We start from the raw sequence: 15268 nt of genomic DNA, 5'->3' as shown, positions 1-15268 counted from the left end.
TAGAAAAAGAACCTTTATAATAAGGTTTATTATTAGCTTTTAGAAAAAATAGATATAAAGTAACAAAAGTGTTTCTGCATAGCAGAAAATGACTGACAAGGCTTCTGAGGGCCTCAGTTTGTGCAAACAGTCCATTGGTTGTGTAAACATCGGTAGTCAAGTGTTCAAATTCAATAGAACTGCTACAGAATTGAGATGCGCTCATGACGGTGCTTAGGCTTGTACAACAATCCAGCCACGGGTCTGCTTCGCGTCTTCACCCAGCGACGCAACGCCCAGTGCCCCAGGCAGCCTCTGCGCCACCTGCGGTTCGCCACTGCGGGGACTCCGTTTCCCCCACCACTCCCAGGGCACAATTGGCTCCCTGGATTGCACACCACCAAGGCACCACTTCCAGCACCTCAGGCGCATCCACTGGCGTAATGCTCCCTCCGCTCACAATTTAAAGGGGAAGGACTCCAGGTATGTCTTCAGGACCGGATTGAGTGGGATGTGTGGCAAATTCTCCCTCCCAAAAGTCGCCACAATGTTTTTGCGGCAGAGGTCCTGCAGCGACCGCAGGCGCTCTTTGTGTAGTGGGGCGACCAGGACCTTCCGGGGCGAGTTGACGTAATGTTCCAGCAGTTTGAAGAGGCAATCAAAGGCCTCTTTGCTGCCCTCCAGGCTGAAGTGACCGGACTGGAAGAGGACACGGACGCTGGTGGGCCCGGAGGCCGTCTTAACGCTAACGGTGAAGAAGCAATTTTTTTGCCGGCTGTCGCGGAGGAGGAAGGTCCCCACCAGCTCGCCCTTCAGTTTCTCGTGAGCAGCGCTGACCGACAGGGGACCCCAGTAGAAGCCACACTTCTCCAGCAAGGCGCTAGTGCGGACGATGATCCCAAAGTCCTCCTGGGAGCGGAAGGTGTGGAAGTGGGTGTCCCGCGGGGCTTGCACCGTGCCGTGGGGGGGCCGGACCTGCAGAGCGGCCCGGACGGAGGGCTGAAGCCGGCCTCTCAGCTCCACTGCAATCCCATTCTCAGGCGTTACGCTGCTGTGTGCTACCATCCTACAACCGAGACCCACTGGAGCTGCCTCCCATCGCTTGGGGGGCCAAGGGGGGGCTGCTGTGTTGAGGTTCTCCTGCAAATCAGAGAAACAAGAAAAGGTCGGTTAGGATCCACCCACGGCAGGTCAAAGGAAACAAAGAGAAACATCCATCGTGGTGCCAGAACCGAACCTCTGCCAGGCAAACCCAACGCAGGGCTGCTTCTGCCGGAAAGTGAGGAGCCCCAGACAAAGGCGTGGTTTCCCCCTCCCGGCCACAGAGGCCCATTGACAGGAACCGCCAGCTCAGCTGCACGCCTTTCCCTTCAGATGGTCCAACCAACTCTGCTGCTTCTCTCCAGGAACCGAGGCAGAGCGAAAGACCAACCTTCACAGGAAGGTATTTTCGGCCTCCCCTCCCTCACCACACTGAGATGTGCAGCTACACTCCTCCCCCCTCCCGTTCTGGTTTTAGTTTGAATGGTTACGAGAAGGAGGGAAGGCTCATCAGCTAGAATCTCAGCTCTCTGAGTGATGCCTGGAACAGAAGAGGTGTTCCTGGCACAGTGACAGCCCCCCCCCCCACAAAGTCTGTGCAGAACTGTCCAGGCAGATTGTGCCCGATCTCTTCTCTCCCTCTCTCTGGAAGCTCAGTGGGTGGGAAAGTCCACCCTAAAAGAGTACAAGAATTTGTTAACACTCAGGCCTAAATCCCCCAATGCTCTCCTTTCCTGAGAATCAAACCTTCTTTGTGGCTTGTCTGCTTGCCAAATGCCTGAGTAATCTGAGATCTCCAGCAGCCCCTTCCCCTTCCCTTGCTCTGCAGCCCCTCCCCCAGGGATCTTCAAGCAGATCAGCCTCCATTTAGAGGCGAACCCTTAAAATGTTGCTCAGTTGCTCTTTCTTCATCAAGCTGGTGGCCCTTCAAAGGGGGTGATCCAGATGGGGGCAGGAGGGGGTTGTCCGAAGGGGGCCACTGAGAATGCAGTGCTCTTAAGGGAGGGCCAGTCATTCTGGTAAGCGAGATGGGCAGCGTATAAATTTAATAAATAAAATAAGGAGTTGCCCCCACAGCTCCTTCAGCGACTTTCCTGAGAAGTGTGGAACTGAGAGAGGCGGAGGAGGAGGGGAGAGTTGCCACCTCCTGGGCTGAGGGATGCTGGACTTCTGCCTCGAGCCTCTGGCTTCCTGCGTTTGGGTCTCTGCCAAGCGCAGGAGAGCCGGAAAAGCCCCTAAAGGTTAGGCGGGAACAGCAACCCACCCCAGCCCCATCGGCGTGCCGACCAGAGCCGGCAGGCTGTATAAAGGGAGTCGCGTTTTATGGGAGCAACGTCAAGATCGGGACCAACTGGAGGAGTTCTCTTCCTTCAACCAACCAAGGAGACCGGGGGGGGGAGCCCTGAAGCGCCCGCCCCAGGTGGACGCTCCGGGGGCCCCGCGCTCGCTCCGGGCAAGGCCGGCACGGGGCCCGCAAGACCCCGCAGCGGCTGGGCCGGAGGGAAGCCCCGCGCAGGCCAGCCCTTGGGGGGACGCTGGGCGACGAAGCGCCCCGCACGTGGGGGGGAGGGCGGCGAAAGGAGGCGCGGGGGGGCAGGCAGGCAGGGGGAGGCCGAGGGAGACAAAGCCGCGGGCGTCGGGAGCGCCGTGTTCTCGCCTGTAGAGCGCGGAAAGGGGCCCCTGCCCGGGAGAGGGGCGCGCCAGGACGAGGCGGAGGGCGGGCAAAGCCGCCGCCCCTGCCAGTTGCTCCACCGCGCTGGGGGCGTCCGCCCTTCCCCGGAGCGAAGAGGCCGGGCTGCTCGGCGCCCGATCCCGCCGCAGTCCGCGGGGCGTCCCGGAGAGGCCCCGCGAGCCCCAGGAGGCTCTTACCTCGGCCGCCTCGGCGTCTCTGTCCGGCCTTCCCCGCCCGGAGCTGCGAGGCCGGAGCGGGGACGCGGCGGGGCTGCTCAAGGCCGGGCCTCGGCCGCCGCCGCCGCCTTCTCTTCGCCGCCGCCGNTGCTGCTGCCCTCGGCGCGGCGCCCAACGCCCGTCTGCGGGCCCGGCCCTGGCGGGGGCTTTTCATAGCCTGGCAGGCCCCGCCCCCCGCCACTTTCGCTTTCCCTCTTCGGCGCGGAGGGAGGGGGGGGGAGGGCGCGTCGGGCCGCCTAGGCAGCTCTCGAGCTGCGGCAGCTCCAGGAAAGCGGGCATTTCCCGGGAAAAGAAAGGGAAAGCAGGACTCCTCGCGGGACCCCCCCCCCGCCTCCCTCCTCTGCCTGCACAGCCGCCCCTGAAGAAAAGGCCGCCGTTGCAGCTGAGACGGAACAGGGACCCCCAACACCCCGTCCCGGAGCCCCCAGTCTTTGCGCCCGGAGGAGGCCGTGGAAGGGCCGACAGGACTCTGGACCTCTTCGCAGCTGGACCAGAACAGCGACCCCCCCCCCCCCCCCCCCCCCGGGGCCCCTCCTGCGCTGGGATCTGGCCACAGACGCCAACCCGGGCGGACTGGCGCGACCTGTTCGTCGTGGTCTTCCCTCACCCCCCCCCTCCCGGAGCAGGCGAGGCAGAGGGGGCTCGGTGGGCCCGAAGTGGCCCGAAGCGTCCACCGCCTCCCCCTCCCTCTTTGCGGCGGCGGCGGCGGCGGCGCCCTTTCCAGATAAGCGCTCTGTTGATTCTGAGCAAAGCTCGTTTCTCCTCTCCCGGCCCGCTTCTCAGAAAACACGTGCCCGGCCATCAGCTGCCTCTCTGGGCGACTTTTCCTTTCCTTTTCTACCTCCCCCCCCCCCCGGGACGCGACAGGAGTCACCGCTGACTTGGCAGCCGGAGCGGGACAAGATGTCCTGGGGTCGGAGGTCGGGAGGGGAGGGGAGGCAATTCGGGGCGGCATTGGCTGCCGCTGGACCAGGTGAAGGAGCCACAGTTCCAAAGAACCCAGGTGGTTCTTGGCCACAAGTGCGTGTTTTTCACGGGAACCCAAAAGTGAGACATTGCATCAGGGACTCCAGCCTGGAAAAGCCACTTCCTGTTAACACCGAATTCTTTACAGAAAGCTGGGCGGTTCCAGTGCTTTTACAAACCACCCACCGTCGCTTCTGGGGAGATCACAAATTTGATTAATAAATCAATACAAATTTATTGGAGAATAAGGCCACCCAATGCACGCCAATTGAAGGCTGTCCTGCAGAGAGCTTGTTCGGAGGGCCAGCAGCTGATGGGCAGCCCCCTTCCCTCCCAGGGGTCTGGAGTAGGGGGCTTCCTCGCTGTCCTGCAGTTTCCAGCAGAGGGTGGCTTCTGCAGCAGCTGAAAGAGCAAAAGAGATTTTTTTCATAAAAACTGAGGTTGGGCTGGGTATTGAAATATTCTCCAAATAGTATTAACAGGGAATAGCCCTCCTGCCTCTCCTCACTTTCTCTGGGAGGGGGCCAGCAGAGCAATGAAATAGAGCAGGAGATTCTGGCAGGAGTGTCCCATAGTCCACTGCTGCTTTTAGTAAGGGGGGGGAATCGGGCCCAGGGAATCTGCCTCCCCCATGTGTCCACAACTGGGAACATAGCAGGTCTCCTGCTTCTCAGTAAATGCCCCCATTTCCTGCCTCTCTCTCTCTCTCCCTCCCTCTCCCTCCCTCCCCTGCCCCTCCCTCCCTCTTACAAGACTCTTTCCAGGAAAAACCCTTGCTTGCATTTCTCACTGTCCCAGATTCTAATAAGGTCTTTTTTTGGAAATCCCATTAGAAGCTGATCAGGTTGAGATAAATCATCGGAGAATGAAAGCCGGATGTTACTTTTGTTTTCCTGGAAAGAGGCTATAACTTTTGCTTCCTGACATCTACAGGACTTCCAGAGAACCACTGGATTGCTTGCCACTCTTAAGCCATGAATCTTGGCTTCCACAGCCCTCTGGCAAACTGGGCTGAGGCCTGCAGCTTTTACTACTCTTTTCACATGAGAGTCTTACAGGATCTCCAGATCTTGGGGTATGATTGGCAAGGATGCTCGGGCCAGCTTTAATATGGGTTTGGGGGCTGCTTGTGTCTTCCTGTGTTTGTTTGCACAAGCAAAGCGCTCTGTAAAAACAAATTTTCTGCCTACAGATCTGAGCCTCCAACTTTTAAAAAGCAACTATTTTTCAAAGGAGCCTCGGAAATTTATCTTCTCCTGAGAGGTCGCTGGCTTGAGTTCACCTTTTAGTTTAAATGGCTCTGAACAGGCAGGATTGCAACAGGTCATGTTCCCAGGCTGGGAAAATCAGCACCTGTTAAAGTCTGACTAGTGGACCAGCTCGGTCTCACTTACAGCGAGGCAAGGGCCCAGATGCTCTGGGCAGAGGTTTGCAACACAACCTGCCGTAGAGATTCTTTTTTTTTTAATTTTAAAAAAGGAACCTTCGCTTTTCTTGTGGGAGGCGCTTCAGCAGAAATCTAGACTTTCAGGGTGCTGCGCTTACCAGCATCAAAGTCAGTTCTGTTTCCTGAAGCCGGTTTCTGATCCTCCAGAAAGACTGAAACTGCGGTTTCTGTCTTCTTTTCTGAAAAGGTTGATTTCAGGGAAACCGAACCACGCAGAGATGAAAGTGACAAAGATGAGCTCCCTGGCAGAGGGGGCGCCTGCAAGTCCCAGAATTCCACGGAGCTCCCACTTCCTTGGTGGGGACGGCTCTGCGTTGAGGACCCGGGCAGGTTTTCCTCGGAAAAGAGGTGGTGGTGGTCTCCCTGAGGCAAATCTCTCTCACGGGAAGTGGTTCCTGGTCCCTCTTAGGTCACGGCCCAGCCAGGGGTGGAGGTGGTGGACCTTGCGGTCCGGCCAGGTGGAGAAAGATGGAAGAGGAGGGGGGAGGATCGCCTGGGGGCTCCTTCCAAGAAAAAGCTTGGAAACTCTCAAACCTGAGGAAACCCTGGACAGACCTGTGGTCCTCTGTCCACCACAAAGCCAAGAGGTGGCCAGGTCATGGTTGCCTTGGAGGGATAGACTGCTTCTGACCAGGGGGATCCTCTGGGCGAGCACAACTGAATGCCATGGATAAATCCAGCCGTTCAGTACTTACCGCAAAGGGGGTTTCTCCGCCCCCCCAGAGACTCAGAAGGGGGGGAGAAAAGTGTGGGGTCCAAATGGAGGAAAAAAGCAGAGCCCAGCAGTGGAAGCTTGCAAAGATGGGCGTCTTTTGCCAGGTGGCTCTTTTGGCCACCAACCTCCATGCAATTCATGCCCCACACAGTCACCACTTGTGTGGCCACATGTGGTTAGCAGAAAGCAGGTGTCCCCGGGGGGGGGCAGATCTACTTAGGGTTAGGTTGTCATGAATTTGGAGAGCAAAATGGACATCGCCAACAGATTCGGAACGTGTCAGTGTGCTTAGGAGGGTGTTGACTTTTTGGCCCTGCCCTATCTGCCTTCCCTGGTAAAAAAACATGGGAAAATCCCACTGGGGGGCAAACCCATCTAGGGTTAGGTTGCCATGAATTCAGAGAGCAAAATGGACATCCCCAATGGATTTGGAGTGCATCAGTATGCTTAGGAGATGTGGACTTTTTGAGCCCACATACATTGCTGAGGGTTTGCTGTAGAGAAGGAAATGGGAAAGCAGTTACGTTAATTTGCTTATTTGTGACTCTGCTTCTGAGGAAGAGCGGTTGTATATAGACAGGAGGCAGAAATTACCAAAGCAGCAGCGGTACAAAGATTACTCAGCTTCCAAAGAAATTCAGAGTATCAAAAGAGGCACTTTTGTAGGCTGCTGCCCCCTCCCGGCCGACACTTTCGCAACAGTCTTTCTCCCTTGGGAATCTAAGGCTGGTCGGTGGGGGCTTGGCGAGAAGGGCCGGAGCTGAGGCTGCACCGTAGATCAGCTCCTCTCTCATCTGCCTCTCCTTGTCCTCCAGCCAGCTCAGGGTCACCATTAATGACCTGTCTCCTCCTGTCTGTCAGCTGGTTCTGTTTCAAGGAATGCTCCTGCCTTGGAAGGCAGCCTTGTTCACCCTCCCTCCTTTCTTGGTGCATTTTCTGCTGAAGGAAGGAAGGAAGAAAAAGAAAGAAAGAAAGAAAAAGAAAGAAACAAAGAAAAAGAAAGAGAAAGAAAGAAAGAAAGAAAAAGAAAGAAAGAAAAAGAAAGAAAGAAAAAGAAAGAAAGAAGGAAAGAAAAGAAAAGAAAAGAAAAGAAAAAAAAACTTGCCACCCTGCCTTCATGGAAGTGGAGGGTCTGGTCCCAGAGATGCCAGGCTGCCTGGCTAAGTAGGGGGCAAGGAAAGACCCCTGAAAGCAGCCCTGTTGCTGTTGCTCGGCTCCTGCTAGTTTTTTGTGCACCAAGAAAGGAGTCTGGAGTCCCCCCCCCCCATCCTTTTCCTTTTGCCCATATTGGACCCACCCAGCTTGAGAGCTGTGGGACTAGCTAGCAGGTTAGGAGGAGGATGGTGAGGCAAAAGCCCCTTTCTGCACCTGAACTGAGCACCTCAGCAAAGGTGAGGCCAGAAGGGGTGAGCTCCGCAGGCCAAACTGCAAGCCCCCCAGCTGGGCCCGAGGGGGAGGGGCACTAAATCCACGCAGCCCTATTTGGAACCAAAAATCTTTCCAGGCCAAAGAAAGGAAGTGGGTGGCTGTGGGAGGAACATCTTGGTATGAATAAACCAGCCTTTCAATGTTTTAAGACAATTAGATTTCAAGAAGGAACGTGAACTCATCAGACCTTAATGGGATGAAACATGGGTTTAATCTTGACTGCAACGCCCACGCAAGGCTAAAATTAGACAACTGGCTTTTCTGCCTGTGTCCATGCAAGCTGGCAAATCCACCTCAGTTTTGCATGTGGGAATGTCTTCAATGACCTCCTTCTGTACTTTGGCTCAGAGACCCCTTGCCCAAAGAGGTCTTTGCCCACATCCCCCCCCCATCCCATGCCAAGGAGAGAACAATCGGGTCTCCCCTTCACACAGTGAGATTCTTCTGAACGGGGACAGCAGTTTGAGAGAGCCCAGGATCTCCCCCCCCCTCCCAGCTTTCCCGGCCTGTGTGTCCTTAAGGGCCCCTGAAGGGCAAATGGGGCAGGAAGGCTGGGGGTGAGATGCTGCATTCTGGCAAACAGGAAGAGCCTCAGTTTTAATTGCCAGGTTATTAGGATCCTGATTTACAAGGAAGAAGAGAACCGTGAATTAGGACACCACCTTAACTGAGAGCAGGAATTTTGGGGGGTTTCACAGAAGGGCTGAGTTAATCAGCCCGGCGAGCAAAGCGATGAAGAATTTGTCTGGGCATCCTCCGCCGGCATTGGGTACTACAAATCCTATCAATCTGGTCGAGCAGGGCCAAGGGTTGGGCGTGGGAACCACCTGACTGGCTGGGCTACTGAGCATCGGGGTCAGCGGCTGATGCGAGGGGGCCCGCGGGGCTGGGTGTGGTTCCCGGGTGGGGAGGGAGGCGCGGCGGTTGCCGGCTGCTTCCAACAACTCTCCCCCCCCCCGTCCGCCGCGCGCGCGCGCGCGCCTCCCCCATTGAGGAAAAAAGGGAAAGCCAGAAAAGATACAAAAGTTTCAACGTTCCATCGGCCCGCACCGATTGGAGGAGCGCGGCAGAGTCGCGTGACCGGCAGCCAATGGGAGGCCGCGCAGAGGCTGCCTGTGTTGTTTCGGACGGGACGAGAGTTGCCAGTTGAGCGGGGCGGCGGCGGCGGCGTCTCCTCCTGGCTGCGGGCAGGGTGAGTGGCGGCGGGCGAAGAAACGGGCGCGGGGGGGGGGAAGCTTCGGGGCCGGGAGGCGACAGGATCCCCGAGCGAGCCAGCCAGCCGCCCCTCGCCGTGCACGAGGAGGGTCTCCCGGCCGCCCTTCCCACTGCCCCGGGGGGAGGGGGGCTTGAGAGGCAGAGGGGGTCGCATTTCAGGGCTCCCCTTCGCCGCAGGGGAGCTCGCCTTGGCCCCTTAGCCGGATAGGTAAACTCCGTGCGTGGGGCCGGTCTCGTGTGCCTGAGAGCGAGGAGGGCTCTCCGAACCCAGCTTGCCCGGGGGGGCTCTTCTGCTATGGTCCTTCCGCCCCCCCCCCGAGCCCTTGCAGACGGGTGCAATCCACGGCCAGCCCCAGCGCAGCTTGGCGAGCCGGTGGGAAAGTAACCCGCGAAAGAGACCCGGGCCTGCCAGATGTCCTGGCTGCTGGCACCAGGCGGGGCGAGAGTAAGCAGCGTTTGGGGAAGTGACCTCACTCTCGTGGACCCTCCTCTGGGCGACCCCCCCCCCGTACTGCTTGGCAGCGCTTTGCAACTTAATGCCCACCGACCCGTGTGTAGCAGTTGGTCGAAGCTCTTCCGGTGACGGCACTGACCCCCTCCCCTGGGGCCGTTTGGGGAAGGAATGGCGGGGGGGGGCTGGTTCAGAGCAGTGCCAAGGATGGCTGTGAGGTTGTCTTGGGCTGACTTGGCTCCCTCCGCCCTCCAGTTCCTGACTGGCTCTTCTGGCTCCTGGTGCCTCTGTTTCTCCGGCCAGTTTCAGACCTGAAGGGCCACTCCTGCAGGGGCCTTTCCCCCTTGGCCAGAGACCCCTGGAGACCCCTTCAGGGCCACGCAGGCCTTCTGGCAGCGGACGTGTAGTAAACTATCTGCATGTAGGAGTAAAACATTTCCTTTTACCTCTGAATCATATTTTGGAGCAAAGTCTAAGGAGGTTCCAATGGCAACAGGCTTATCATTAAATTAATCCACATGCAGAATAAAAATAAATCCAGAGAAACTGTCAAATCTGTTTTAAAATCCATGCCGTGAAGATTTGATGGGAGCAAAAGCGCATTCCGCCAGCAGAGGATGCAGCCCCCCTCCGCCCCCTCGCTCAGAGTTGAGCGTGTCCTGAGGAAGAGGCAACCTGTGGGGCCCGAAAGATGGGGAGAGACCTTGACGTCCAGCCCTGTGCCGCAGAGGGAGAGGGGGGCAGCCTCACCCCTTCCCAGTTCGAATGCCCGGCTCTGGGGCCTCCTCTGAGCCTCCTGGCATGACAGCTCAGCTTGCAAAGCGGCCCCCAGGATCCGGTCCCTCGGCCCCTCTTGAGGGCAGCGAAGGAAGCAGGCCAGAGGCCCTCTGGGCCTGGCCCAGCTCTCTCGCCTCACTTGCCCGTTTGGCCCCCCCCCCGGCCAAGCCGCCCCCAGCCTGGCTCCTTCCAGCTCTGCTTATGGCGTCCCAGCAGCTGGGCCTCTTTCTTTGGCTCAGCAACTCGACAGCAGAGACGATGAAGGAGCAGCCAGAGATTTATTAAATGCGCCCTTTAATTTAGCAAGATTATGAGTGCTCAGACCAACCACAATCCCAAATGTGTTTCTTCTTTCCAAAGTTCCACTCTGGCCTGCTTTCCATGAGTGCCTTTATTTTTCTTTAAAAGCGTATCTTTATTTAAAACAATTCAGAAATGAATAAGATCATTTTTGAGGCACCCAAGTGAAAATTCACAGTAATTTCTGCATGACTTTCAGTGCCTGGTTAGAAACTCCATCTGTGGTTAACTCACAGAAGATGCTCAGAGCTTTCCCCATCGTCCCCTGCCGGGCTTCAGTGGCTCAGGGGCCCGCTGGGGTTGCAGAGACAGGTGTGCCTGCCATTTTATAAGGAAATGGGTGGGCATCTCTAGGCCTCTTTCGGTCTCCCTCGTCAAAAGTCTCTGGGTGGGGCAGGACTGTCTCCAGCCGTCTCCCAAAAGAGTTCGTTCTTGGCTGGGTCTCTTCTTCTGACACCAGAAAGAGGGCAGGTCTCCTGAGCGTATGTAGAGTTCTGGAGTGAACTTCAACGCTGTTTCGGGGCCTGGATCCCGGGAGGGATATCATCCTGCATGGCTGGTCCGGTCAGACGTGCGGTGGGCTCTGCAACCAACCCGCTCCCGATTCTCTCCCCTCCCCCACTCGCAGGAAGATCATGCCAGGCGGCTTCTACCATGGCTGACCCCGAAAGGAGCCCCTTCGATTGTGCAGGGGGGGAGATCGGCTACTGGAAGGAGCTCTCCGGCAAATACAAGCAGTGGTAAGCCTCCCCCTACGGCTTCTCGGCCGCTGAGCAGCGGCACTTTTGAGCCTTCGGCAGGCGTGGGGAGGCCAGGGTGCCAGCAGATGTGGGGGGCAACCTGCCCGGTTCCTTGGCCGGGGTCAGCCTCGTGATTGGCATGGCCGGCTCCTACCCCGCTTTGCCCTCAGTGTGGAGAGCGCCCAGGAGGAGCTGCGTGAGTTCCAAGAGGGCAGCCGTGAGTACGAAGCCGAGCTGGAGATGCAGCTGCAGCAGCTGGAGACTCGAAACCGGGACCTGCTCTCGGAGAACGCCCGACTGCAGATGGAGGTGGAGACGGTCAAGGTGAGGAGGGGGTCGGGGGCGCTCCGGGGTGCCAGACCCCTTGGCAATCGAGGAGGAGAGCTAGCCAGACGGGCCGGGTGGGGGGAGTCCCTGCATCACCTGTGAGAGGGGCTGGAGCCGATTTGGGTCGGTCCTGCAAAGGCCATCCTGGCCATGGGGGAGCATCTTTTTTGAGGTCCTGAGTTTCTACTGGATGAGGGGAGCAGCTGGAGGAGGAGAGGAACTCGGCCGTGGGTGGGCAGACCAGGGAAGGACGGCTGCAGGGCTGCCTGACAAGCGAACTGGGTGAGGCAGGGGGCCCACCTTGCAGGGGTGGTGTGTGCCTGAGATTTATTTTTCAGTCAGGGGCGTTTATACGTAGGTCACCCATGCATTTACACAGGGTGGGTGGGTAATGGGGATCCAGGTTGGGCCTTGCCAATGCTGGCCTTTCAGGGGCATCTAAACATGCAAACATGGGCATCTCGGCCTCAGCCGGGTGAGTTCTGCCCTCTCTTCACCCTCTTCTGCCCTCTCAGGATGTTGGCAGAATTTGGCCAGGGGGAAATTGGCCGTTTCTGGGGGGGGGAGGGTGGAAGAAGGGCGGCAGATAATGTGAGGCTCAGCAAACATGAAGGGAAGGGAAAAGGGACACCACCCCTGGTGACCCTCAAGTGCTCGGGGTCCTGTTTTTAATGTTGTGATCCCACAGTCTGTCACCTGATGAAGCAGCTCTCGGACAGGGAAAGCCATTTTGACAATTGGGTCATTCATCCATGCCCTCCCTGCCCCCCCCCCCCGGTAGCACTGCTGGAACAGAGGCCCATTGAAGCTACCAGGCGGCTGTGCTGGCATGGAGCACTGGGCGGGTGGCAAAGACCTGAGCCGAGGCCGGGGACTGCCTATCCGGGGCAGCGTTGGCGTTCAGAGCCCTATTTGGGGGGGGCAGCCACGCAAGGGTGCGGGGGGGCAAAGGCCATCTGGCGCAGTGCACACCCAGCATGGGCAGCAGGGCTGTGCGAGTGGCATTTGTTCTGCGTGATTGTTTGGGGCTAGGAGAGGATTGCCAGCCAACACGCCGACGGGGACCGGCAGATCTCAGCCCTGGAGGAGGAGCTGGGCCAGGCGAGGGGCGCCCGGGACCAGCTGCAGAAGTACATCCGGGAACTGGAGCAGTGCAACGACGACCTGGAGAGGGCCAAGAGGTACCCTGGGTGGAGGGGGCAAGGTTTAGAGCCCCGGAGCTTCCCCAAGGACCCTCCGGGGCCACGGGGCCCAGCTTCCTCAGGCAGGACTCCCCTAGCTCCATGCCTGGCTGACGCTGTGCCCGGGCTCTGTGCAGAGCCACCATCATGTCCCTGGAGGACTTTGAGCAGCGGCTGAACCAGGCCATCGAGCGCAACGCCTTCCTGGAGAGCGAGCTGGACGAGAAGGAGAGCCTCCTGGAGTCAGTGCAGCGGCTGAAGGACGAAGCCAGAGGTGGGCAGAGCTTCATTCCACACTGTGGGGCTTCCCCAACCTCTCTCTGCTTCATCTAAAGGAGCCCCCGGGGTTGGCACAGCATTAAAGAAGAAATGTCGGAGAGGGAAGAGGAGCAAGGCAGGCGCCACGCCCCCTGTGACTGCCAGTGGCGGAAGGGAGGGTTGGGACCCAGCCGACAGAGGGCGTTTTCCTCCTGAATCTGCTGCACGCTCTTCCCTGGCCACCTCTCTGCGCTTCGGAGCCCTTTGGGGTGCCTTGGCCCAGAGGGGCAGGGCAGGCAGGGCCGTCTCACCCTTGAGCTGCTTTCGACCCCTAGATTTGCGCCAAGAGCTGGCCGTGCAGCAGAAGCAGGAGAAGCCGAAGGTCTCAGTGGAGGGCTCCTCAGAAGCTGGACGGATGGACACAGGCATGCGAGCCACCTCCCCCAGGCCATCGACCCCTGCAATCCCCCAGGGGCCCAGCAATGGATTTAGTACCCCAGGAGCCTTCAGAAGAGGTGAACAGATCTCTCTCTCTCTCTCTCTCTCTCTCTCTCTCTCTCTCTCTCTCTCTCTCTCTCTCTCTCTCTCTCTCTCTCTCTCTCTCTCTCACACACACACACACACACACACACACACACAAAGACAAAAACATTTTCTTTTCACTTGCCCAGTAGAGTCTGTGAAGCAACAGCACCCCCTGGTGAGGAAGAGGAAGAAGTGGCTGCACATCAGGCCCCAGTATGCCCAGTGTCTTTCTCCTAGTGGGGAAGGTGGCTGGAGTCACTGATGGCCTAGAACTGAGTCAGGATAGAAAAGCCCCAAGTCCTATTACAAAATCAGTTCAGGAAGAAGATATTTGAAAAGGTCTAAAATCCACGCTGCATTCACTTTGCAAATAAAGCATCTTTTTTAACCAAGGTTTTGAGAATGGATCCAGTGGAACGCCACTTACGCCAGCCGCGCGGATATCAGCACTGAACATTGTGGGGGACCTCCTGCGGAAAGTCGGGGTGAGTCTTGGGGCATTTGAGAGGAACAAGTGGAAAAGCTGGGTTTGCCTTCCATCCCTAATCAAACAGTGGGATCCACGCCCGAGTTCCCCAGGGCTGACCCAGCCACGGTCTTTGCTTGTAGGCGCTGGAATCCAAGCTGGCCTCCTGCCGAAACTTCGTCTATGACCAGACCCCGTACCGAAGCCCAGCACCGCCCCCTCCCTACTTGGGCAGGGACGTGTATGAGAGGCGTCTGAGCGGCCCCCACGTGCCCCAGGGGTGAGTCCACAGGAAACCTTCCTCCCTGCAGGGGTGGGTGGGGGGAAACTGCAGAAATCACGTGTCGGTGTTGTTCTAAAGGCGGTGAGCCACAAGAAGTGGCCGGAGGCCTTCACCCCAGAGAGGGCTCCGTGGAGGCTCTTGCTCAGCTCGGTGTCCTCTGGATGTTGTGCTGGAATCGAATGGGCGTCATCCATGCCTCGCAAGCACAGTTTTCTCCGCCTGTTTATGAAAAAGTGGGCATTCCCGGTGCCAGCAGAGGGGCTGCCTTTGTTGGCTCGGAACATACCCAGATTGTGAGGCGAGCGGAGGGCCGTGGCGGAAGAAGCCCAGAGAAAAGGAGAGACTCCTCCAAAGCTGGGTTGGCACTTCATTCAACGTTTGTCCCCCAATGTTAGCAGAGCCCGTGCTTTGCCCCAGAGCTTTTACCCAGGTGGAGTAAATCTCTCCCACATTCTTTTTATTTAAAGACTTTGGCCCTTTGCTCAAATGTACCAATCCCAGCTGGTAAGTGCCCTGCTGGATCGGGCCCCAAGGTCAGTCTGGCTGGCATCTGCAAGCCTTGGGGGAAGCCCCAGAGTGGGCAAGGGAGAAGCCCAACAGCACGGTTTCTAGGAGAACAGGGAGGGAAGCTGCCCATGCCTATGGCCTTCTGCCACCTGTGCCCTCCAGAGTGGCCGGAAACTGGGAGTGGCTCTCCCCACCAAGTTGGAGGGGGCCAGGTTGGGTGATATGAAATTGGGGAAGGAGAGCGTGAATCCTGGAGCCCCAAGAGGGGAACTGGCCTTCCTGGGGTAGGAAAGTTGGTGACTCCTTGCCTGGGACCGGCTCTTCTGACCCAGGAGCGTGTGGCCCCCTCTAACTTCTTCCTCGTCTGCGGTGAGTCGGGGCCTTCCCTCGCTCGACTCCCCCACTGTCAGCACTCTCAGCCCCTCGCAGGTTCCGAGGCCAATGACCCCTTCTGACTCCACAGGCTGGCCAAGCGACTGGATTTAGGCACGCGGCCGTCCAACCTTGCAGGGCCGGCGGGCCTTCCAGCACAGAGGGCAGCCCAGATGCTTTTCTGAGGGACTCTGGGGCCAGCCCGCTTCTCTGGCAGCCGGTAATGGCTGCTCACCTGCAACGGGAGAGCAGCGAGGAAAGCTGGCTGTGTCCGGAGGAAGAGAGAGGCCGTCTTGGCTCCCAGCAGGCTGAAGGGCCACGTGAAGAGCCTCGCAGGAGAGCCGGAGGCCGGTTTTCTTTGTCCAGCTGGGAGGTTCTGCTT

At 58.2% G+C, this 15268-nt stretch overlaps 2 protein-coding genes across 2 annotated transcripts; one reads left to right on the top strand and one right to left on the bottom strand.

Annotated features, from left to right (window-relative positions):
* On the bottom strand, positions 1–1044 carry SOCS1 (suppressor of cytokine signaling 1). The gene has a single exon (XM_015812005.1). The coding sequence runs from the start codon at positions 1042–1044 to the stop codon at positions 436–438; it is 609 nt and encodes a 202-aa protein (XP_015667491.1). The 3' UTR covers positions 1–435.
* A 9837-nt stretch (positions 1045–10881) lies between these two features.
* Positions 10882–15071, top strand: NDE1 (nudE neurodevelopment protein 1). Its single transcript, XM_015812004.1, has 8 exons — positions 10882–10967; positions 11138–11291; positions 12327–12475; positions 12613–12749; positions 13069–13248; positions 13652–13743; positions 13868–14004; positions 14978–15071. Exons 1-8 carry the CDS (start codon positions 10882–10884, stop codon positions 15069–15071), a joined length of 1029 nt encoding a protein of 342 aa, XP_015667490.1.
* The last annotated feature ends 197 nt before the right edge of the window (positions 15072–15268 follow it).

This window comes from Protobothrops mucrosquamatus, unplaced genomic scaffold (genome assembly GCF_001527695.2).
Source record: "Protobothrops mucrosquamatus isolate PMUCROS unplaced genomic scaffold, P.Mucros_1.0 scaffold60, whole genome shotgun sequence".
In the NCBI taxonomy this organism is placed as follows: domain Eukaryota; kingdom Metazoa; phylum Chordata; class Lepidosauria; order Squamata; family Viperidae; genus Protobothrops; species Protobothrops mucrosquamatus.
Note: the sequence above shows the minus strand (reverse complement) of the source record. Positions and strands in the feature narration are given on the sequence as shown.

Bases quoted from the DNA above. Each gene is read 5' to 3' on its own strand.
- NDE1 (XM_015812004.1), top strand. From the start codon at position 10,882: ATGGCTGACCCCGAAAGGAGCCCCTTCGATTGTGCAGGGGGGGAGATC. The intron at 11,292-12,326 runs GTGAGGAGGGGG...GTTTGGGGCTAG, and splicing joins TGGAGGTGGAGACGGTCAAG to GAGAGGATTGCCAGCCAACA. The intron at 13,744-13,867 runs GTGAGTCTTGGG...CTTTGCTTGTAG, and splicing joins ACCTCCTGCGGAAAGTCGGG to GCGCTGGAATCCAAGCTGGC.
- SOCS1 (XM_015812005.1), bottom strand. From the start codon at position 1,044: ATGGTAGCACACAGCAGCGTAACGCCTGAGAATGGGATTGCAGTGGAG.